Source organism: Ochlerotatus camptorhynchus, unplaced genomic scaffold (genome assembly GCF_037179485.1).
Source record: "Ochlerotatus camptorhynchus isolate MF236.1 unplaced genomic scaffold, CSIRO-AGI_Acam_v1.1 ptg000176l, whole genome shotgun sequence".
In the NCBI taxonomy this organism is placed as follows: domain Eukaryota; kingdom Metazoa; phylum Arthropoda; class Insecta; order Diptera; family Culicidae; genus Ochlerotatus; species Ochlerotatus camptorhynchus.
Genome location: NW_027040666.1, coordinates 3015362 through 3039357, shown reverse-complemented (window position 1 = coordinate 3039357; position 23996 = coordinate 3015362). Strand labels below are relative to the sequence as shown.

Sequence of the window (23996 nt, the reverse complement as noted above, 5' to 3'; positions counted from 1 at the left end):
GTCTGGAAATTTGGTATTCCCGGTCTTGAATTCGGTCGTTGATGTTGTTTTTGAAGTTGACGTTGTTGTTTCTGAAGTTGACGTTGCTGATGTTTTTTTTTAATTACGGCTGCTCTTTTTGTTGTGTGTTGCTGGGAGAGTAGGAATTACAGCATATCAGCCAAGTTTGCTGGCATCTCCTCGATGGTGGTGTTATAATGTTTCTCAATGTCTGTCAGCACTCTCTTGTCAGCTTCAGTAACGAAGTTAATAGCAACTCCCTTACGACCGAAACGTCCACCTCGACCGATTCTGAAATGGGAATATAAACAGGAATAGTTTAGTAAATGGCATCATAATTTGTTTCCTAAATGTAATATCACAACCATGTAGGTATAATAGGTAATGTAAAATCAAATTGCTGCACTGCAGTCCACAAAAAGGAAAACAGATATGTCTATTTTGATTTGTTTTGTTATCCCTCATTAATAGAACACCCAAGCAATAGCTTTTGCTTGCAAAGGTGCTTTCTCAATGAGAGTTGGTATACCACGTGTCTATTTTATATTCTCAACCGAAGAGACAGAATACCTACTGCAAAACTATGTAATTCAGCGCAATAAAGTTCACTTGTTTTACGTTTTTAATTTGCACACAATACGGATGTTTCTAGGTCCCCTTACAGTACCATCCCATGTCTTCCAGAATCCAGTTCAGGTCACGACTCCATATTCATGATGATCAGGAAATCTCGATTAGCAATTTTCCAGTTCCAATATTTGGTAATTTTCCATAAATTAAGCTTAACAGCGAACGCGATTGAGCTGAAGAGATCACTAGGTTAATTGGGTCATTATTAAGACAGCATCATTTTTTCTGGACCCTAAATTTGGTTCTGCGTGAAGTTTTCCAGGATTTCAGTTCACTGTTCTCAAGCATTTCCCTTCACAGAGTTCTTTTCAGAATGCTTCTAAAGTAAATTTGAGATTCTTCCTGTGAGTCCCTTAAGAATTTCTTTTCTAAAGATATGGGACTTTCTGGAAGTTCTGCGAATAAGATGAATTACTGTGGGGCATATATTACTACCAGCGCCACATCCACAGGACGTAGTGACATGGAAGCATCTAAAGGGCAATGTGAACGTACACAGTATAAGGGGAAACCTAGTGCGCCAAACCAAAGTCACATTATGTTTTACTAAAATATCTTCGGTAATAATCAACGGACTTCTGATGTTTTATCATCTTGTTGGAAAGGAAATTAATTCATATTTCGTATGGTTCAAACTGGTCTGGTATTGAGACATGGTTCCTGATCATATACAGTTCATCGAAAACATAAACTTATTTGTATGGTTTCTATTTTTGTGAAGGCACATGGATAATATTTATTATTTGTTGAAGAAATTCGCCAAAAAGTTTGTTTTGTTGCTCAAAATCATTACTTTCTTAATTTGAAAGGATGCAAGAAATACCCGTACCCGACTATTCCACTTTTGTTGTTACCCGCACCCGCCCAAACCCGGAAATGGTTAGTCAAATTTTTGGTTTTCTTTTTTTTTTTTGTCGAGTAGACAAACTGTTTTAGCAAGTTACATATACATGTACACACAGTGTTCACTCGGCTGTCGACAAAAGCAGACCACTCTCGATGTGTGCCACGCGATCGTCTGTTTTCTCGGCAGCAACCATTGTGTGGTCCTCCTCATTGTTCTTCATCAGCAGTTCTTTCGGTCGATGCGTCGTCGACTTTGGAAAGCAACCGTTTCGTGATGAGTGTGTGAGTGCTGACCACGTTTTGCGTCCATTGCTGCAATGGACGCGCTCTGACCCTCGTTGGCGTACAACAATTTGCCATACAATGAAACTACTGGAAGCGGCTCCAGTTCTGATGGAGGAGGCTTTTTGGATAGCGGAAGATAAAGTGTTTATTGTGTTGTACCTTTTGACTATATTTTTAAGATGTATTGTATAGTGACCAAGAATCCTCGGCTCTGTAAAGTTAATTCGGTTGAGCCTTATCAAATAAATTAAAAAAACAAAAAAAAAAAATATATACATGTACACAGGGTGACTATTAAATGTTCATTTTAATTTCTGAATATTTTCCCGATTATCCGGTTCAAAACTTTTCGCGGTTATTAATATTCGATAGCTTTTATTATCTATGAACACAGCAAAAATATAGACTTGACGTGTGAAGAGATGTTCTGTTTCTAGAATGTTTCAAATGCTCATGGAAAAAATGCTACTTAAGAAAGACTAACAAATATATATATAAAAAAAATATTGTTTTGAGAAATATACCAAATATAAAGAAAGAAAGAAGGATTAGCCATTGCTATTTAATTCCACTACCTTAATTGCTTATCTTTGACAGATACGGGAATTGTAGACTTCCTCAGTGTCTTGTACTAATGCTCGACTTTCACTAAGTTAGTACACTGAAGAATTTTGCCCATTGTAAACGAATTACGCGTATCTGTCGCAATTAAGGTAATGCAACTAAATGGATATTAGAAATACCTCTCTCTTTCTGTATACACTTTCCACTATAGACGAAATTGAGCAGGATATAACTAGATGTACATAAGTGAAAGTTCTTCAAATTAAATATGCACTAAATAATTTTCACAAGTTAGTTTTCTTGAAATTCCAAATTCTTTTGTATTCTCAAATGCATAGGATACGTTGCTGATAAATTACAAAATTACAATTACATCATTATTTCATATATCAGCTTGAATTACGTTGATCGATATTATATTTTTTTTTTTGCTGTGCACTACACCACCGGAGCCAGCAAAGTTCAACAATCCATCGTTGCTTATGCCTTTGTTGTCGTTTGGAACCAGTTTTGCGAGGTAGGCGACGATTGTACGTATTTCTCGCGTAACTTTTGAAAAGGGCCTATTTATAGCCTGAACAATACGTAAAGAGCAAATTGAAACATTGAACGTCGCGTGAAAGTGGAACTTAATGAAGGCCTAAGTACTTTTTCGTAGTTTTTAGTTTTCGGATTTGAAAGATCGTCGGTTACAGTGGCCTGCTTACTGAGCAGAAAAACGCGGTCCCAGGTCCTTACATATCAAAGAGATTTATGGTAAAATCGCTTGTGTATCGTGTATTTTGCGAAACTCGTTGTTGTCGTTGGTTCCGGGTTTGAATCGATACAAAAATTTGAGCAACGGTATTATGTGATATGAGGGGCTCGGTGGCCTTAGAGCAACCGTTTTTGCTTACTGAGCAGAACATCATGAGTCTAATCTCAGGCCCATCCACATTCAAGATTCGTCAATCGTTTTATTTGTTAATATGACTACATGGTAATAACAGCAACTCGATGACTAAAAAGGTGCTCGTCTGCCTAGTGGCAAACGTTTTTGCTTACTGTGCAGAAGACCGTGGGTTTAGTCCCAAGCTCCTTCGCGTTATATGATCGTTAGGACATCAATTCAGCTTATCGTTTACCAAAACGAACCCTGCTGCAAACCCAACCCTCTTATCCAACATCCCAGTGATTCCTCGTGGAAGTGCAGAGGTGTTCTCGGCTTCCATCAAAGCGAGTGTCACAATCCTTCCCATTCCTTTCTTGACCTGTGTTCGGGCGCGGCCGGCGCTGGTATTGCCTAATCAAGCTCAAGCTCAAGCTGTATTCTCAAATGCATAGGATACACGATACATAGGACCTTTGGTTTTTTCAGTATCAGTTAGGACCTGTCAAATTGGTCTGATAGCAAAGATTAATGTTACTTAGAATACGGTTTAGAGGTCAGATAATTACAACTACAACATTATTTGTAATTGTTGATGGGCTTAAAATTACTATTCTGTCACTATTGAGTAAACAACGTTTATATTAAGAACTTGTCGATTATTTTTTCTGATGTATGCAGGAAAAATGTAAGTATATGGAAAATTTCCATATTTTATTAATATTCGGTATTCGATCAAATCTACATCGCTGTCCTCCAGTGGATCGAGATCCTCATCAAAGTGGTCTACAACGGTATTATTTGTTCTTCTTCCTGTTTTTTTTCTGGAACTAAATATTTAAGGAATGTTGCAAAATAGTCTTTTTGCTTGATATATGGCATCAGTTTGCGTAAATCGTCCAATTTAGTGCTTGGCAATTCAAGTGATTGATCCGCAATTGGATCCAAATCCACGCTTGTAATATCGCATGTCGAATTTGACAGAATTTTGAATAAGCTTTTGCCTTGGTGTACTCTTGGAATGGCGATTAATTCGTCAACTCCATACCAGAACCAGAGCGATTGATTACAGGAATCGTAAATGAAACTTTCTCATCTCCCAGTAGTTAGATGTTTGATCCATAGGACTTTTTATATACATATCTAGATAAACATTTCAAAAGGTTCAATCTGAGGTTTGTAAACAAATCGAGTTTAATGCTTCTCTGTAATGCAGAGCTCACCATCTCTAAGTATTGTTCTAGAAATTTAAATTACCAATATTCAGAAAATTATAAAAAATATGTGAAAAACGTACAATTATTTGATTTTTTTATAATATCGCACATCTCTCTGATTGGACCTTAAAACATGTTTACAGTCCAATCTGTCATACAACAAAAAAAATTACAAATGCTAATAGGACCTTTGTTTTATCTCGTGAAAGGAGAAACTAAAAGTCATAATAGTTAGTTGGAAATGCTATACTAATATCAACATGAAGCTTTAGTGTGATAATTTATTAGCTATATTTATTATATATTGTATGTTCTTATCGTTAAGAGGGGGTTCGCGAACTTCAGGTTGCGAATCGATAAGGTAGGGGAAAGCTTCCCCCATCCGATAGATCCGGATCTATCTATTGTCTAACTGTCAAATTTACGTCAATGTAACGCAATCGGATCTATTGTGGGTGAACCTATAGTGTTGTTAGTATGCGTAGGCAAGCTCCGATTCACGAGAAAAGACCGCAAGAAATTTTGTTTACAAAGCTGATGAGACCGTTTCATTTGTTGATCTTGAGCCATATGGCCATCTTACCCCACTTTCCTCTACATAGCTACACAGCAATCCAATATACTGAGCAACAAAGCTTATGCCAATGACACAGCATATTTACTAATCCAAGGCTGTCCTCTTGCTATCAGTATGATTTCATGAGCAAATTATTACATAGGGAACGGCTTCACTGCCCATGAAAGCGTAACAGCAGTTAGCTTTTATTAAACAAATCTCGGAATTGAAATTAATTTCGATTAATTTTTCAAAATGATAATTATATAAAAAGTAGCTATTCATCCAGCGACCAATTTCAAACCGTAATTTGCTTTCCAGAGTTGGTCCAAAATAGGAACACTGACCCTATGTTAGTAGTGATGGTGTTTTTATCAGTTTATCAGTTCAAAAACAAATGCAACACGATAACCGATAATGAGCTACAGTTTAACCTTCGCGCGTTGATGCTGCATGCCAGTTTTTTTTTTGTTCAACAATTCTCTTTTCGCTCATTTCAATGTAATGATGTCAGAAATGCGCATACGTATCGCGTCACGTGTTTTTTTTTTCTTCTCAGTTTCCTGAACATTCATATCCGTAGCATGAGGAATAATCTCCTATGAGTCACATAAAACAGCAATCACCACTCACGGTGAATGGTGTGTAACAAACATTGAAGGATCTGAAAAAAATGGAAAACATATCTCAAACATTTTACAGACTTACCTGTGGATGTAATTTTCTCGTAACGTTGGTAGATCATAATTAATAACTAGGGAAACCTGCTGCACGTCAATACCACGAGCGAGAAGATCCGTGGTGATGAGGACACGGGACGATCCAGTACGAAACTGCTTCATAATCAAGTCACGATCACGCTGGTCCATGTCACCGTGCATGGAAGATACGGTGAAACTCTCAGCGGCCATATCGGCAGTCAGCTGGTCGACCTTGCGACGGGTGTTGCAGAAAATGACGGCCTGAGTGATTGAGAGCGTGTCGTACAGATCGCACAGTGTACCAAGTTTCCAGCCTTCCTGTTTTACGTCGATGTAGAACTGTTTAATACCTTCCAGTGTCAATTCCTCTTTCTTGACCAGAATCTTGATCGGATCGCGCATGAAGTGGGTGGAGACTTCCAACACTTCAGCTGGCATGGTAGCAGACAGAAGAATGACCTGTACATCGTTGGGCAACATACGGAAAACGTCCTGAATCTGGTCCTTGAAACCACGGGACAACATTTCATCAGCTTCGTCCAGGACGAACAGCTTGATGTGGGTGGTTCGCAGGAAGCTGCGATTGATCATATCATGCACACGTCCCGGGGTTCCGACCACGATGTGGCAACCCATCTCCAGTTTACGCATGTCATCGCGGACATTCGTACCTCCAATGCAAGCATGGCATTGGGCGTTCAGGTAATCACCAAGGGCGATCACTACCTTCTGGATCTGGGTGGCCAACTCTCGGGTTGGAGCCAGAATCAGCGCTTGGCATTCTGGAATGCTGGTGTCGATCTGCTGCAAGATCGCGATGGAAAACGTTGCAGTTTTACCAGTTCCTGTAAGAGAAAAGATATCGTCAATCAAATCGGAGCGTGTAGATTTCATTATGGCATATGGATAGTAACGGAAAGCATCGAAAACAACGCGTGAGATTTATTTATGGCAAGATAAAAATATCTCATTCAACTTACGCGTAGCACAACTCTATAACGTGCGCTGCTTGATGATTGACTTTGTTTGTGGCCACTTTCAATGCCAACTGCCCGTGTAAGCTTCGCTCAAAACGAACCATTGACAGGGGTAGACGGGGCAAAACGATCCCCTAAAAGTTGACATCATTTGTATATGTAATAATTGCTATAAATACATTTGAACATTGCCTACTCTCGTTTTTTTTTCATGTCTGTTTTAGCACCTACGAATTTATTGATACAATTCATTTTTATTTTTTTTTTATAAATTAAAAACGTTACTTTTTACACTGTTCTCAGACACCCCGGGTCAAGATGAAGACGTGCACCAATAACAGAAGTAGTGTTAAAGTTTTTAAGAATTATATTACTTAATTAATGGGGCCTCCCTTAGCTCAGTAAAGGTAAAGGCACAGCTACAAAACAAGACCATGCTGGAGGTAGCTGGGTTCGAAACCCGGTCAGGTCTAGGAATTTTTCGGGTTGGAAAATTACTTGACTTTCCTGGGCATATAGTATGAAGGCATCGAAAGCTCTCAATTAATTAATAACTGTGGAAGTGCATCTAGAACACTAGGGTGAGAGCACGCAATAAGCTAATATGGATAAGCAATAAGCTTGAAATGCGAGGAAGAAGAGAAATTACTTAGTTAATCAAAACAAAATACCAGCACCAGGTTGAAATAGAAATATATAACAAACGAAGATTATATTGTTTATTGCAAATCCATATTACAATAAGAGAATTTTTTTCGGTCGGAATATTTTCATCAGATTTATATGCAATTTCTAAAAACATAAGATTTTGTTTGTAAACGTTAAGGATGCTCATCTTGCCTCGTCTACCCGAATCATAATTGAAGCTGAGTGTAAGTATCGTTGTGTCGGGAATCTAAAAAAAAATATTCTCCGAAATCTTGATTCTTCATACAACGTCAACGTCGTTAACAGAATTCGATCAACATAGGTAGGCGACGACGGGGTAAGATGCCCACCATTTGGATTATTGCAACAATCAACTCTTGAAAAAAATTATGCATGTGTTAGTATAGTTGACGTTGTAAACGTTGTAACAATACATTTTTAGTGAACTTGACAATGCTTTCCTAGTTATTTTCGTTTGTAACTGTAGTATATGTAGTATGTATAATCTGTACTTTTTTTACAACACATCATTGGGACTATTTCTAGTCTATTCATTCAAACATAACAAATAAACAAATAAACAATGTGTATGGCGGCGACCGGCACTTATTTTATGTTTACGAAATTGAAGTTTTAGAGCTACTAGGGTTTTTGATCTAATTTCCGTCCTACTAAGTACAATCCTTGCTTTATCCCTCTTTCTTGAACGGGTTTTAACAATAAATGGAATGTTTCTATCAAAGATGACTTCCAAATTTATTCCCCTTTCATTAGTTACCGTTCAATTTGGTAAAGAGCCACACATTGTTGAGATATTGTTAAAAATCTAACACTGCTTCCTGATTCCAAATTCGTCCTACGAGTTTCAATTCCGTCCAAACGCATTGAAACGCCATTGGATTTTCTTCGTCGTACGGGTGAAGGTAGAAAAAGCGTGTTTGCTAGGAGCGCTTCTTTTGTTTTGAGAACAATGAGTGTAAATATTTACACAATACGCTCAAATAGGCTTTGTGTTGTAGCTTGTGAACTAACGCATCGGTACAAACGTATTACTGATTTGTGCACGGTGAAATCATTGATTATACTGCTGTTTTTTGCTAGATAGAACGGAAATGGGCGATTACGACGAAGTAGCGCTCTACCCTACATCATTTATCATGTAAAAGTAATGTTACTATTAGGAAAACACAAGTCTGTTCGATGTACTTGAAGAGAAAAATAGAAATTTTTCTTTAAATTATAAGGTAGGTATTACATAATCGGTTTCAGCTTGACTTGTATCGGGGTATGACGGTCAGTTTTAGATTAAATGCGTTATACCTAAAGATTGGAACTGAATGCAGTAAACATCTGTTATCAGAATAAATTCGGAATTCGATCAATATTTGTCCATGTAGTGAGAAAATTGTTAGCTAATCTGTCCCCCATCACCTGAACTAATTTTCCGAAGACAAAAACTTCTTAGATTTTATTTCTAAACAGATGGTCAGCTTAGGGCAACTTCTTAGATGATGAGGACATCTATGCGAAGTCCACATGTAAACTAACGCCGCGTAGTTAGAGAATTATCAACTAACTTGTCCACAATTTAGAAGACCTTAGTCAGCTCAACAACATTCCCGAAGACGGAAACTTCCTACATATATAGTCAAGATCTCCAGATATATTTTATACAGGAAATTGACTTGCACAATAGCGCCGCATAGTGACAAAATTCTGAACTACTGTTCTCTAACAAATTTGACATAACCCACTGTAAAACTTTGCTCAAGACAGTAACCTTCGATATGGCCGGGATTATGTCATATTCCATCTAAACGTCTTATCCCTAGGGGTGGCCAATCTTATCAAGCATCAGTGACGTCGCCCTAACCTCAATCTACCTGTGCACCAGCTCTCAAAACGTTCGCAAATTTTTAAATATTACTTACTATGGATAAATTTCAGTAAAACTAGAAGATTTTGTACATTTTGCAATCGATTTGAATGTAATTATTGCTAGATAGGGGAAATGGATGTAATGTAAGCCTAAATGCCCCTATTTTGGGCTCATACATAAATTTAGCAATTGACTAAATTTTCAATAGCGACCAAAAATATCCATTAGTACCTTCCCAATGACGCGTTCATCTAGATAAAACTTATAAATAGCAGATTTTCAGCGATGGGCCCAATCTTAGATCCATAGGCCAACATTAGAGCCATTTCAATATTATTTTGATTTTATTTAATTGAAAATAAAATATGATATTTGATTGAAACACAGCATGCACCTTTAGCACTGGAAGTTACTTTTTAAATCTTTCTGTTGTTTCATGTAAAAGTAAACTAGTTATCTAAGGAATTCCAGTACTTTGGAGTTAATATTACATTAATGAATTCTAATAACATATTTATGAGGATATAAACGAAGGCAATATATCAAGAAGACTGGCAAGTCTTCCATTTTCTCAAACGACCGGCATGAGAAAGGCACAATCGCGTCATCTGCCGCTCAAAGATAAATGATCCACGCGAATTGGATAGCAAAGGTTCCATGCTCAGAAGAAATGTTTGTGCATTTGCTCATTTTTCTATGCATTGCTTCCACCTTCGCTCGAGCACAGCGCTACTGTGTCTGTCGCTCGGATTCAGGCAAAGTTGCCAGTCTTCTTAATATGTTGTCTTCGAAATAACGCAGGATTCATACTGCTTTATTGATGAACAATATAAGGAGGACTATGAGAAATATTACAACATTTTTTACTGTTAATATTAAACTACTTTTAATATTTGTGTGTATTACTTCTGCGTGAAGTTAGCGATTAACATTTCAAATAACAGGCTGAAGTGGTAATTTTTATACGGTAGATGAGGAGATGAAAGTATAGAGTTGATAGTTACGTTAGAGTACGGCAGTGTGAAAATTGTATATAGAGAGTAGAAAGCGAGCAGGGACAACTTTTAGGAAGGTACAAATCGGTTTGATCATCTCTCTTCACCAAACTCCCCCGTTGGAGAGATGCCGCTGATTACTAAATTTGACATCAAATTTTAAAATAATAACAAATTTTGTTATGTTGTTTTTCCTCCATAGTAGTAATAACATATTGATTACCTATTTTGCTTAAATTAACGAAAATTACGATATCAAAACCATACATTGATTTGTTATCATGATAGCTAAATTTGTTATATTTTCAATAACTTGCCGTTTAAATCTCATTTTTGTTATGATTACTGTTAACTCGGTTGGGAAAATATGTTATCATGATCATTGTTCCCGAACAGCGGAGGTCGGACATAACGATTTACTATCAGAACGTTGGCGGTATGAACGGCCTCGTGGAAGATTATCATCTGGCCGTCATGGATCACTGCTACGACATTTTAGTTTTGACCGAAACATGGCTCAATTATCGAACCATTTCAAACTATGTCTTTGGTGCTGGCTACGAAATATTTCGCTGCGATCGAAACACGAATAATAGTAGGAAAACTACTGGGGGAGGCGTCCTTATCGCAGTTAATTCCAAGCTGAAAGCAGAAGTTATCGAGGACGATTCCTGGAACAGGGTTGAACAAATGTGGGTGGCTATTCAACTTGGTGATCGTCAATTGCTTCTCTGTGCAGTGTACATTCCTCCAGATCGAACCCGTGACTTGGAGCTTATTGACGCACATTGTCGATCCGTCTTGGCCGCTTCAGACAAAGCAGGCCCTTTCGACGAAGTTATTGTTCTTGGCGATTTTAACCTACCGGACATTGCATGGACTCCAACCCATAGTGGTTTCTTTTGTCCTGATCACGAGCGTTCACCTTTCCACGTAGGAACCATCCAGCTCCTGGACAGTTATAGTACCGCAATTCTGTCACAAATCAATGGCCTGTTGAATGAAAACAACCGCACCCTGGATCTCTGCTTTGTGAGTGCTCGTGATACAGCTCCTTTCCTCTCCACGGCACCCGAACCTTTAGTCAAGGAAGTGCATCATCACCCTGCTTTAGTTATCGTGATCGAAAATAATATTGTCCATGATTTCACCAGCACTCCAAACGCTGTGTCATATGACTTCCGTAGAGCTGACCATCGCAGTATCGTCCATGTGCTGCCTAACCTAGATTGGGAGCATATTCTAGATCCTGTAGACGTCAACATTGCTGCACAAACCTTTTCTCACGTCTTGGCATATGTCATTGACAGATACGTTTCCAAAAAGATCATCCATATCGACTCTCGCGTCCCGTGGATGACGAAAGATCTTCGCTCGTTGAAAAGAACTAAGAAGGCTGCTCTCAGAAGATTTACTAAACTCCGCACACTGCCGCTGAAATGCTACTATGTCAGACTCAACCACGAGTATAAGCGGTTAAGTCGTCTCTGTTTTCAACGCTATCAAAGGAGGATTCAACGGCGGCTAAAATCACACCCGAAATCCTCCTGGAACTTCGTAAATGAGCAACGCAGGGAAGTTGGCTTACCCTCTTCCATGATTTTTAATGGTGAAACTGCTGGAAATCAACAAGACATTTGCAACCTGTTCTCAGCCAAATTTGCTAGTGTGTTTGAAGACGAGCAACTCTCCGCTAATATCATTACTTCCGCGGCCAGTAATGTTCCTTTGATCAACCAAACGCTCAGCATGGTCAAAGCCACTACAGATACGATTTCAAGAGCAGCATTTAAACTTACGACTTCAACTAAGGCTGGACCCGATGGTGTTCCGTCGATTATTCTTAAAAAGAACATCACTTGTCTTTTAGATCCACTGCGCCGCATATTCCAGCTCTCTCTTTCCATCTTGCTGGAAGACTGCGGATATGTTTCCTGTTCATAAAAAGGGAAGCAAACGCAACGTAAACAACTACCGGGGAATCACGTCGCTGAGTGCTGTATCAAAACTTTTTGAATTTGTTGTCATAGAGTCCCTAAATGCGCATTGCAAGCAATATCTAAGTACAGATCAACACGGATTCATAACTGGGCGTTCCACAACTACGAACCTGCTGTGCCTAACGCCTTACATCACAGACAGTTTGATTGCTCGGACCCAAACGGACGTTATCTACACAGATCTTACGGCAGCCTTCGATAAGCTGAACCACGAAATTGCGATCGCTAAGCTTGATAGGCTAGGGATCGGTGGAAATCTTTTGAGATGGTTTCGTTCATACCTCACGAAGCGCCAATTGACAGTAATTTTGGGTACTTGTCGCTCAGCAAGCTTCTGCGCAAAGTCCGGTATACCTCAGGGTAGCTATCTGGGACCATTGGTATTTCTACTCTACTTCGACGACGTTCACCATGTTATCACAGGGCCACGATTATCGTTTGCAGACGATCTGAAAGTTTTTCTGCGCATCCGCTCACTCGCCGACTGCCGTTCTCTCCAAAATCAGATTGACATCTTTGCTGACTGGTGTAGTATAAACCGACTGGTGGTCAACCCAGCTAAGTGTACAGTTATTACTTTCTCACGCAAGAAACAACCGATTATTTTCAACTACAAACTACTAGGCACGACTATCGAACGGGTGCACTGCGTGAAAGACTTAGACGTTTTTCTAGACTCAAAGCTGGCATACTCACACCATATATCGTATGTCGTCGACAAAGCGTCCAGAACGCTTGGCTTTGTCTTCAAGATTACTAAGAACTTCACGGACATTTACTGCTTGAAATCGCTCTATTGCTCTCTCGTACGATCTACGTTGGAATACTGCTCTGCTGTCTGGAGCCCGAACTACAATAATGGGGCCGAGCGAATTGAATCTGTTCAACGACGTTTTCTTCGCTTCGCGCTCCGTAAGCTGCCTTGGAGATACCCACTTCGTCTTCCAAGCTACGAGAATCGCTGCCAATTGATCAATGTCGAGCCCTTACGTATCCGAAGAGATGTTTTCAGAGCCTTAACCGTCGCCGATACTCTGCAAGGAAGAATCGACTGCGAAGCAATTCTGCTACAAGTGAACATTAATGTTCAACCTCGATCACTACGCAACAGTCTTATGCTGAGACATTCAACTTCTTCGAACAAATTATAGCATAGGGAGCGCTATTTACGGCTTGCAGCGAGTGTTCAACCGAGTAGCGTCGATGTTCGATTTCCACTTGACACGGAATATGCTTCGCCGAAGATTCTCTGCCTTTTTTGCTGACCGAAGGCGCTTGATGCCCAACAGCTAAGCGTAAAATTTAAGACTTATAAATTTTTAGTAACTTCACAATGCTTTCCTAGTTATTTTCGTTTGTAACTGTAATAACTGTAGTGTATGTATGTCGTCTGTATAATCTGTACTTTTTTTTATAACACATCATTGGGACTATTTCTAGTCTGTTGATGCAACCATAACAAATAAACAAATAGGGGAAATGTTGACTTCGGCAATACCTTAACTTATTATCGTCCAAAGTCCTAGAGCACTCAAATTTGGCCATTAGATGCTCTGAAACACAATGTATCCACATGTCAAAATTGAGCTCTCAAGGACGTTGTTTACCCCCCTGACGATAATAGGTTAAGGTATTGCCGAAGCCAACATTTCCCCTATCAAAATATCAAATTTGGGTTTTATTTTGTTTTCATTCTCTGCTCCATAAAAACCGATTGTACCGGCATTTTATACTATGCACTAAAAGTTGCATGCTTTGTCCAAAAAATATTTTGAAAATACCAAAAGCAGGTTGTCCCATCCATAAGAGCTATGGTCAAATAAATTTCCAATAGCGTTGTTCTCGGCTTGCTGTTTTTCCAGATGGAACTGATATGCTTTTTTGTTGTTTTCATTATATCTAGACTAACATTTGAAAAGGGTGGAATTCCAAAATCACCATATCGAGAAAATCGCTTCCGAATTTTAAAGATCTCAAAATTAATCCTTATTCACGACTTTCCATTTTCTGGATGATTTTATTAGCTTAACATATAGTAAATAGTGTAATCTATCATCATGCATCACTAAAAACTAAAAAAAAAACCCGAATTTATCCACCTATGGTGTGATCAGACCCTTCTTACTTATTCAAGTTTATTTATTTTATTGTCATTATCAATGACCAAGCCCCCCACCCCCGTGTCATCCAGTGACGCTACGCCACTGCCTGGGGGTACCCGGAATATATCCGGGTGTAGTCTATTTGGTGAGGCTACCAATCACCTTATCATCGTATTTTAATGTGATTTAATGGGTTTTAATTCAATTCATATTCAAGCAACTTCCCCGGGGTACCCGAAACATGTCCAAGTGTGTCCAATGTGGTCTGGAACACTTAACACGACTTGCATTGATATTATTTTTGAATTCTGTAGTAATTTGATGTGTCGCATGATGGTTTTGATACGTTTTCCGTTAAATCCAGCGTGAAGGCCCATATTCACCGGATCTTATTCCGGCCATATCTCCGGAACCGGTTCACCGATTCCAAAACCAATGGGACCCCAAGACCTATCATTTGGCGCCGAGTTTGTCCAAATCGGTTGAGCGGTTGCTGAGAAACGTGAGCGCATTCATTTCGTTACATACACATACACATACACACGTACACACACACACACACAGACATGTTCCGATCTCGTCAAGCTGAGTCGAATGGTATATGACACTCGGCCCTCCGGGCCTCGGATCGATAGTCGGTTTTTCAAGTAATATCTATACCCTTCTTTGTAAGAAGCGTAAAACGTTTTTTTTTGCCGTGAAATTGAGAAGAAAACATCATACGCCCTGATAATGTCTTGCATTACTATTACCCCCCGGATCTTCCACCCTTTGAACTGCCAACACTGGTGATACGCCTTGGAAACATACCCTCGGGATTTTTGGTTTGTTGTTCCGCCTTGGTTCTTCGTTCGCAAATTTTGTGAGAGTGGATTTACGCTCGGAGATTTTTTTTGGTCTTCTTTTTGTTCATTGTTCAAACGTGAAATATCAATCGGATGCATTTAAAATGAATCGGGTGTGACTAATTACTATAGAATCAGTACGTTTTGCTCCGTAAAAGAATATAATTCGTAGTTTTGGTGCAAGGTGTAACAACCAGATGTATCATAGAGTTGAAAATTGGAAATACGCCATGTGAAAAGCAAATGTTTTTGATGATTTGATATGATACTTTCTTCTACTTTTTCGTATTTATCGAATAGTTTGTGAACTTTTCTCTCTATATGTGGCAAAATATGGTTTGTTTACATTTTGGCTCTTCCGCCCCTTTCTAATGTTAGTCTAGATAATTAAACATACTAAATGAACATTTCAAAAGGTCATATCTGCATTGATCGATTCTATTAATCGATTTAATCTTTCTTTAAAAACTCAGCTACATTCTGTTTTTTTTTTTACGTTTTGATGGTAAACGTACAAAAATGTAGGCCATATACGAGCAAATTTAATTTTCTTTATAAACGATTTAAGTCAGTAATATCAAATACAGTTTGACAAGCTTTAATCCTATTTAATTTATAATATTCAAAACGTTTTTAAGTTACTTCATACGTGAAGTTTAAGGTTTTTAAGAGTTGATTGGAAATGCTATCTACTAACATTTAGCTTTAGTGCGATAATTTATTAGCTATATAAAGGTCTGAAGAGGGTAGGTTCATAGTTACGCTAGAGTACGGCAGTATGAAAATTGAATAGAAGTTGAAAATGAGCGAAGGGCCATTAATGCGACAGTACTAGCCAAACGCACACTTCTTTACGTAACTCATACATGAATGGATGAGGAGACTTGAAGTATTTCTGTTGATTTGAAGATTAAGGATAATTATGCGTCTACCGGTAGTATACCTTCTACGAAAAATTTCAGTCACGAACATGTGAAAAGTGCCAAATGTAAACAATGAAAACGTCAATTCCTCACAAATCAAAACACAAAACGTAAAATAACTATAGAAACAAACTTCCTCTGCAAATTGCTGTTGTTGATTTTCTGAAGAGAGTTTTACCTCAATCCGCGTTTAAAGTTATTGTTTATGTTTGGCACATTGGCCTTTTTCACATGTTCGTCTAGAAGTTTCGCAGCATTCGTTTTTTTTTTTATATATTGAAAATTTCCACGCTAATTTCAGGTTTGTCATATAAGTAGACACCCGATATAATCTTACTGGATTCTCATTGATGCGTAATAGAAGATTCCTTTTTTCTCCAGCAAACGTCAACCAAAACATAACCGTAGCACTGGTAACACTGATTGAGGAAAAGTAATTCCTAATGACGGTATTATAGAAACACCAGAAACACTACCAAGGTCGTCCCTCTCTAAAGTAACTAACTTTTCCGTCAATAGTTCTATACTGTGCCCTAGGTATATCCTTTTTTGGAAATGTGACTGAATCATCTACGAACAAGGAATGCCATGGGAGAAACAGGCACCTACATACTACACTCACACGAGGTTATCGTTGATAGCTCTTTGGCAGCGGCGAGGAAAAATCGATAATCATTCTCTCCACTCCCGTCTTCTTAACATCAAGAAGTCGCAGTTGGGAAAGATTCAATTTGTTTTCGATGCTTTCTTAACAAACTAGTAGTGATGCTTTATTCGAAGAAAAGAAAACAATAATTAAAAAAAAACCACACTTACCAGACTGGGCCTGGGCAATGACATCGTGACCCTTGATGCACGGCATAATAGCGCGTTGTTGGATAGCAGACGGCTTCTCGAAACCATAGGCATAGATGCCGCGAAGCAGCTGCTCCTTCAGACCCATGTCGTCAAAGTTGTCGACGGTCTCGTTCCAGTTGGACTCGATGACTCCGTCTGGATTCATTCCGGCGGGGCCATCGTAAGTCTGCTCCTGTCTATTATCACCCATCTACGTGTTTGATGTGATGGAAGAAATGGATTTTACGTTCGATTAGAATGCGGTTAATTTTGCGATGACACGAAATGCACTCGATTTCGCCACTTTCTTCCTTAGGCAAAATTTCCTATCGGTACTTTTTTGCGTGGTGTAATACGAAATGGCGATTAATCATACCAGGCAAAGGTAGCGTAAAGCGAGTTTAAAGAGTCAGTCTCGTTTGTTCGTACTGCGTGGTGTGGTGCTGGCTGGTGTGTGATGGGGTGATACTTTGCTTCGTCGTCGTAGTCAGTGTAGGAATATTACCTACCTACTCGGCAGAGTGAACATTGTTCTATGATGACAAAGAGCGAGGGGTTCTCTCAAAACATACACTCTCTATTTCGTGCTCTTTTAGATACGGTCGGTCACTTCTTTTCCTTTCGGATGTGTTATTTCCCAGCCAGTCAATGAAGTTGCACAAACACATAGGAGAACTGTCGGTTTCGAACAGAGTTGGCAGACTACGCCTGTTGTAGCTTAACCATTGTTATCAGATCCGGTTTATTCCTAATACATACATATGTAGAGTCAGGTGGGTTAAAATTGGTCATTATCCCTTTTTCAACAGGACTGTAACGGTAACTAAAACACGGCATTCGCTAAATGAAATGAGTTGCAAAAATTGTCTACGTTTCATAAAGTGTTTGAAAACATTTATAAACTAATGGCACTAAAATTTTGCCGAAAAGTATTTAACAAAATTTATTTACGCGGTCGGATATTTCGCGGAATAACCTTTAGCGTGCATACCTTTTTGCAGAAGCAATAGGTCTGTTCCCGTACTTGCTTTTACTGTAAGTTGCTGCAACTAATTTTGTAAATTTTTATGCACCTTAGATACTCGTCAACGCTAGATTTAGAAATCAAAAAATGATCAAATCAAAATGTCTTTCAAAATCCTGATCATCTGTGAAGTTGGTATTGGTGTCGTTAGTAAAGGCATTCCCGATGGTTAACATATCAGTTCAGATTGTTTTCACTATGGGGCACTAGCTTGCTTGTGAAATTTCTACATAGGCTATATATAAAGCGGCCCTTCTCATCTAGATAGATAGAATTTTGATTTCCAAAAACGCTTCGGATATGTTCTGTCGTCAGTACGACTCTCATTCGCCAGAGTATTTTGAAGGTGTTCTGCCACCTTCAGTAAACATTGGATTCATTTCCGCCAAAAGGTACATAGCGTCAAATATTGTACCATATCACATAATGCTCTAAGCTTGTGCCAGAGTGGGAAGATTGGGGTCAGCTCGATTACGCTTCTTTCCAAGTGGAGATAGTAAATAGAAAGGGTTGGTTTTGGCCTTGAACATGGCCTTCAGGAATTAAGTTTTGACGAGTTCGTATCCTTACGCGAAAGAATGTGGAACCCGAGAACTGAACTTGAAATACAAATGTTCAAAACGTGGATGTACATGGCACATATGGTTTAAACCGATTTTTCTTCTTGTGAATTGTTAACGAATCTGATATTGCTGATTGCATCTGAAACTGGACTGTCCCAAAAATGCAAAAAGTGTGATAAAAGTGCACGTTTCCGTCAAATCGTTTTGATGTCTTCGGAGCACTTATTGCTTGCATCATAAGGAATAAGTGCACAGAAGACACCAAGACGATTAGACATAAACTTGCAGTTTTATCACACTTTTTAATAAGTGAAAACGCGCTTATTAGTCCAATTTTTTGTGAAACGCGCAATATAATTTTGTATTTTTTATTATTCGTTAATGAGATTCTGGTACCTAAATATTTGCGCTTATGATTTATAGTGAGAAATCAAGTTTCTAGTAACTCCGATTGAAGTGTATTTTTTCTGTTTAAACTTGCTTGGCATACACAGTTTTGCTCACGAACTGCTCGTTTGCAAATAACTTTGCACAGAGTTAACAAAACATAGTTCTGTTTGAAGCAGTTTAAGCTTGTTATATACACGTTGAAAAAAGGAGATTTTAACTTTAGTAATAAACTGTATTTGATGTTGCGTTGCAAAAATGCACATCTCGGGTTTCAAGTGTAAAAATTCATTGGTGTTGATTCAAATGATAAGATTTACCTACTCTTTGCATGTCTACAGTAAAATATGATCCTAATCTATCAATCACTTTAAAGATATCTAAATTTCAACAACTGAGTGAAAAGTTATTAACAAATGAGCAGTTGGTGTGTACAACTGTGCATGCCAAGCATGTGTTTAAATGAATTTCATTGGGGTTGATAAACTTACAAAAATAATAATCAATGTTTCATGCAACTAAGGTTAGTTCTTCGAGATCTTTTTATGAAAAATTTAAATCCATTTATTCTGTAAGGGTGCCTTTCATTCATTTTGGCTAACAAAATGTTTTATTAAATTATGGAATAATAAGATATTATCATGATATTTTGTATATGTAAGTAACAAGAAAAGATTGTAGAGTTTGTGTTTGACACACAAAGCAAGCAAATTTAGCTTTGAAAGGGTCACTGAGCGATTTTCTGATCGCTTCTTCGCGAAAAGTGGGTAAGATAAATGACAAAATCGCTTATTGCGACTCTCATGTAGCAAAATTGACAGGTACATTATATTCAATCAATATAGCGACTATAGCGACTATAGGTATTATGTGTGTCAATTATTCTGGAACTAGGAAAAAATACGGTATTACGTACATAGAAATGTTTTGAAAATTCTGGGTGTATTTTATAGATTTCTGATGAGAAAAAAAATAATATAAAAGATGAAACAAGAGATGAAGAAAAGTATGATTTCATTGTATTTCAAAGACAATGGCACCACTAAGTTCCATGTACTCCTTAAAAATTGCATCAAAAACTGAACAAAAAAATTAAACATTTAACAACTCGATTGAATATTTGATTGATTAGTGGCAAAATTCCTGGATATTTCAAAGAACTCCCAATTATTTCCATGTTTTTTTCAGGTAGAGTCTGGTGGGGCAGACCAGTGATGGCACGAGTACTGGGGTTTAACATTTTTTCTCTAACATTTGATACATTTCGCAATGAGCATAGCGAAGACACACAAAAACAAAATGGTACTGTATTCCGTTAGGCATGTAGAAAAAAAAGCTATTACTGCTTTTAAATAAGTAGATTTGAATGTTGTGGCCGTGTAATTAAATTATCTGATCTTTGCGAAAATATTACTGTGCAGTTATTCTTTGCACAATAGTCTGAAGTGGTACAAAATGCGCAATAACAAATAGTACGTTATTAAGATCGTCGAGGAGACGCATTTTTAAGAATGCCTTACGGTACACCTAGTTGTACGAGAAACGCAGCACCAACAAATTCACAAATGTTTTGTATAATCAAAATGTTCAAGCATATTATGAAGATTCACCTAAGTAATATGATCCATGCATGGCACCACTCTCCAAAAGTAGCCGACTTCGACAGTCGAGCGAACTTTGCTCCATGCTCCCGTCTATTCCCTGCTCTCACTCTCACTACCACATAAACGTTTAAAATAATCCCAATCCAACAATGTATTGAACTGGACTTCCCAAATGAACAAGACAGTCCTACCTGCATGTTCATCAATTTTGAATTAAGATTATTCAATTTTAAGAGGCAGACTACCTTTCGATTTTGGAAAGAAGATATGCTATTTAAAAATAGGAAACAAGCAAAAACAATGCTAAGTTGAATTTGAACATCGTAGATAAATCAGTCCCATCAAGAAATTCAATCCACAAAAAAACATGTCACAGATTTTCCAATCCCTTACAAAATCGTGTGGACATGAGTAATTTTTTGCACTTCCCAACAGATGAGACAGTTTCGAAATAATTATCTGCAGTGGAATCATTGCTCTGGCTCAGTTGGATCTCATTAATGATTCTGATGGAGCTTCAACTATTTTTCCCCGGTCCACATCTTCGTTTGCTTTTCCATCGTCCATTCATGTGGGATTTCTTCATCACTTGCATTTTCTTCAAGGCATGGAAAACGGTATCTTCTTTCTTGAATCATCGTAGTTATGCGAATCATGTATGGAAAAAAGGCCACTTGCGGATTGCTCCAATCGATTTTCAAGGATAGACCGTTGAAGTCTAGATTTAAGGAATGATTATTCCTTTGAAATGTTGAAAATCTCTTTTGTTTGACACAAAAACCAGCACGAGCCTAACCAAGCCGATTATAACTTGTATATGTATACATTTTATAATACAATTTCGCATTACTAGGAGCGGAAAATATTCCGTCACATAACCTATTTTTCTAGATTTGAAAGTGCTTTCGGAATCACTGCTGTTCCAGTTGAATAACAGTGACTCACAACGTAACAGTACTGTTTGGCTCAATGGAATTACATGTAAATAGTTTCGTTCTGCTATCTCTTGCAACGTCTTACAATGAAAAGCACAGTATGTTCCAAAAACAAGCAACAATCATCTTCGCCAACATTTTGTAATACAGAATCACTAAAATTTAGTTAACTCCGTTGCTTATTCAGCTCACATCCCGCACCGACCGCTATGTCATGTTGGGAAGACCAAGAGGAAAAAGATGTCGAGACTGAACAAGGCCCTCTCGATGAAAATTACCACTCTGCACGGAATTTAAACACAAAATTTCTACACAAATACGCCAAATTGTGTCTCAACTTTATCACCACACGATTGCCGATTCCTTAAACTCGCTTTTACTGCACTTAAACACCGGTTTTGGTACATTTTTCACGTACATTTTCACGATTGTAGTTTGGCACCTTTACACACGTGCTGAATTTGATTTTTGTAAACCAAGCGAAAGGTCGCCATATTGTCAGTTTCGTAGAAAGAAATTTCGACGTACGGTTTGTGGATGAGAGGGGGGGAGCAAGGCGAAGGGACAACGAGAGGAGGATGAAATTTAGACCATTTTCAGGAATGGGCACAACGAAATTTGACAGTCGGTATTGCCAACATTTCCGCACATTTTATAGAGCAGTGCCATTTGGACTGGTATAAAACACGCTATTTTTAAATAACCCAAATTTGGGTAGAATCCGTTCAGATCGGCCAAAACTGAACCTACCCCAGAACCTACCTAAAAATATAAACCAAGTTATAACTATACACAGAAAAAAAGTTGTTGAATATTACATCCAAACTGATGCAACCAGGTCAACCCGAATAAAAAATAACCATAAACGAACGATAACCCAAATCATTGAACTATTCCATAAATGGTTTGGATGATACCCAGAACACGTCGTTAAGCAAATTAACCATACAATTTTTATTAGGGAATCCATCGGTTGTGTAATATAACGTTGTACCATGTACATCGATTTTGCGAACAAAATTACATCCATTGATGTAATATTGTATCTGCTTTTTGCTATTATACCCCGGACAGACTATGGCTTATATCATGTAATATAGGCTGTCTTGCAATAAGCACTCAAACATAGGTTTTCAAGTGAAAACTATATGTATGAGTGCTCATTGCAAGGCAGCCTATATTACATGATATAAGCCACAGTGTGTCCGGGGTATTACATTGATCGATATTACATTTTTTTTTTTGCTGTTTAGGATGCTGCACGCTGACGCCACGAATGAACGCGATGAACCCGCATTCATCAGTTTGACATCCAGTGGTGGTTTGTTTACCTTTGCTTGTTAGTCGTTTCAAGTGGATTTGAGGTTTTAAATAAAACGAATTAAAAGATATGATTTCCAAAAAATCTAAAAAAAAATTAATAAACTATTCATTTTTTTTAAGTCCACGGAAACAAACCACTGCCAGATGTCAAAAAAGTGAGGTTAAATGGGTTAACCAGACGGTACAGCTCCCTATAGGAGTGACAAAATGACAAATGAACAACCATCGATCCGAGGTGAGTACATATAGGGGCTCTAATGAGGCAAATTCATGATTTAAATGATTATGGTCCCACCTCTTACCCCTCTTAAGGTTTGAGCTGGACGATTTATCTTTAAGATAATTAAATATGACATTTTAACCAGGTTGGCAAACAAAATCGAACTGGTTTCAGTTACAGATATAAATTCCCTCTAGAGTTTACAGTTGCTTCACAGCGATATAAATGTGGAAAAGCTCAGGCATCCACCTCTTAGTTCGCCTTTTTGTCCACCTAAAATATTCATAAGTATTACAAGCAATCAAGAGTTAGTGAACAATCAACAAAGCATCCTATTACACTAGCAACCTCGCAATCTGATGCTATCATAATTTTCAGCAATGTCAGGAATGCTCACGAACCCCGAACATTTGCCAGAAAACTTACTACTAACTTAAGGTATCTTCAAAATAAGCTTCAAAATTGCATTTTTTCTATCAAATATTAAATGCAAGTTCTCTATATCCGTAAAACGCGCGCGAGGCTCAAACCTTTGTAGACTACTTTTTTTTAATTAATCTACTATTAAATCAAATATAAAAAATCCATCATCACCATCGTGGCGAACAGAAATAGTTTTTGCAGTGCTACAATAATTATTAAAAAAAAAAGTAGTTATGACAGCTATCCATATAAAATAATCCGTTAGAGATAACATTGTCAAGATACATAATTTGTCAATTCATATAAAAAAATCACTGGATAACTGTTCAAAAGACAGTTTTAACGTGTGAAATCTAGTGTCTTTTAAATTCTGTAAGTTTTGCTGAACGTTTGATATGTCTAGGCCGAGGTCTAGGCATCGAATTGAAAACATTTATTCCTTTATAATATAATGAATTTTGTAAAGCACAAGTCAAGAAATGTGGTGTTCTTATTCCTTTCATGATTCAGCCATGTTAGATTTTTGTATGGAGGAGCGACCGAGTTTGTATATTGTCGGTCGGAAAACCCCACACGCGACATTCGATGTCGATGTTACAAAACTATCCATGGACCTTACTGACTACACGCAAAGAAATTTCATG

The 23996-nt window shown here is 38.0% G+C and overlaps 1 protein-coding gene across 2 annotated transcripts; it reads right to left on the bottom strand.

Moving 5' to 3' along the window:
• Nucleotides 1-74: 74 nt before the first annotated feature.
• Nucleotides 75-21897, bottom strand: eIF4A (eukaryotic translation initiation factor 4A). Of its 2 annotated transcripts, none has more exons than XM_065222686.1 (4): nucleotides 21805-21897; nucleotides 16853-17084; nucleotides 5675-6512; nucleotides 75-291 (listed from the first exon to the last, which is right to left on the bottom strand). In XM_065222686.1, exons 2-4 carry the CDS (start codon nucleotides 17082-17084, stop codon nucleotides 147-149), a joined length of 1215 nt encoding a protein of 404 aa, XP_065078758.1. In that variant the 5' UTR covers nucleotides 21805-21897; the 3' UTR covers nucleotides 75-146. The 2 variants fall into 2 exon arrangements, with proteins under 2 accessions (XP_065078758.1, XP_065078759.1); XM_065222687.1 differs by lacking the exon at nucleotides 21805-21897 and adding an exon at nucleotides 17250-17316.
• Between the last annotated feature and the right edge of the window lie 2099 nt (nucleotides 21898-23996).

Bases quoted from the DNA above. Each gene is read 5' to 3' on its own strand.
- eIF4A (XM_065222686.1), bottom strand. From the start codon at position 17,084: ATGGGTGATAATAGACAGGAGCAGACTTACGATGGCCCCGCCGGAATG. The intron at 6,513-16,852 runs GTAAGTGTGGTT...TTTCTCTTACAG, and splicing joins CATTGCCCAGGCCCAGTCTG to GAACTGGTAAAACTGCAACG. The intron at 292-5,674 runs GTAAGTCTGTAA...TTCCCATTTCAG, and splicing joins CGAGAAAATTACATCCACAG to AATCGGTCGAGGTGGACGTT.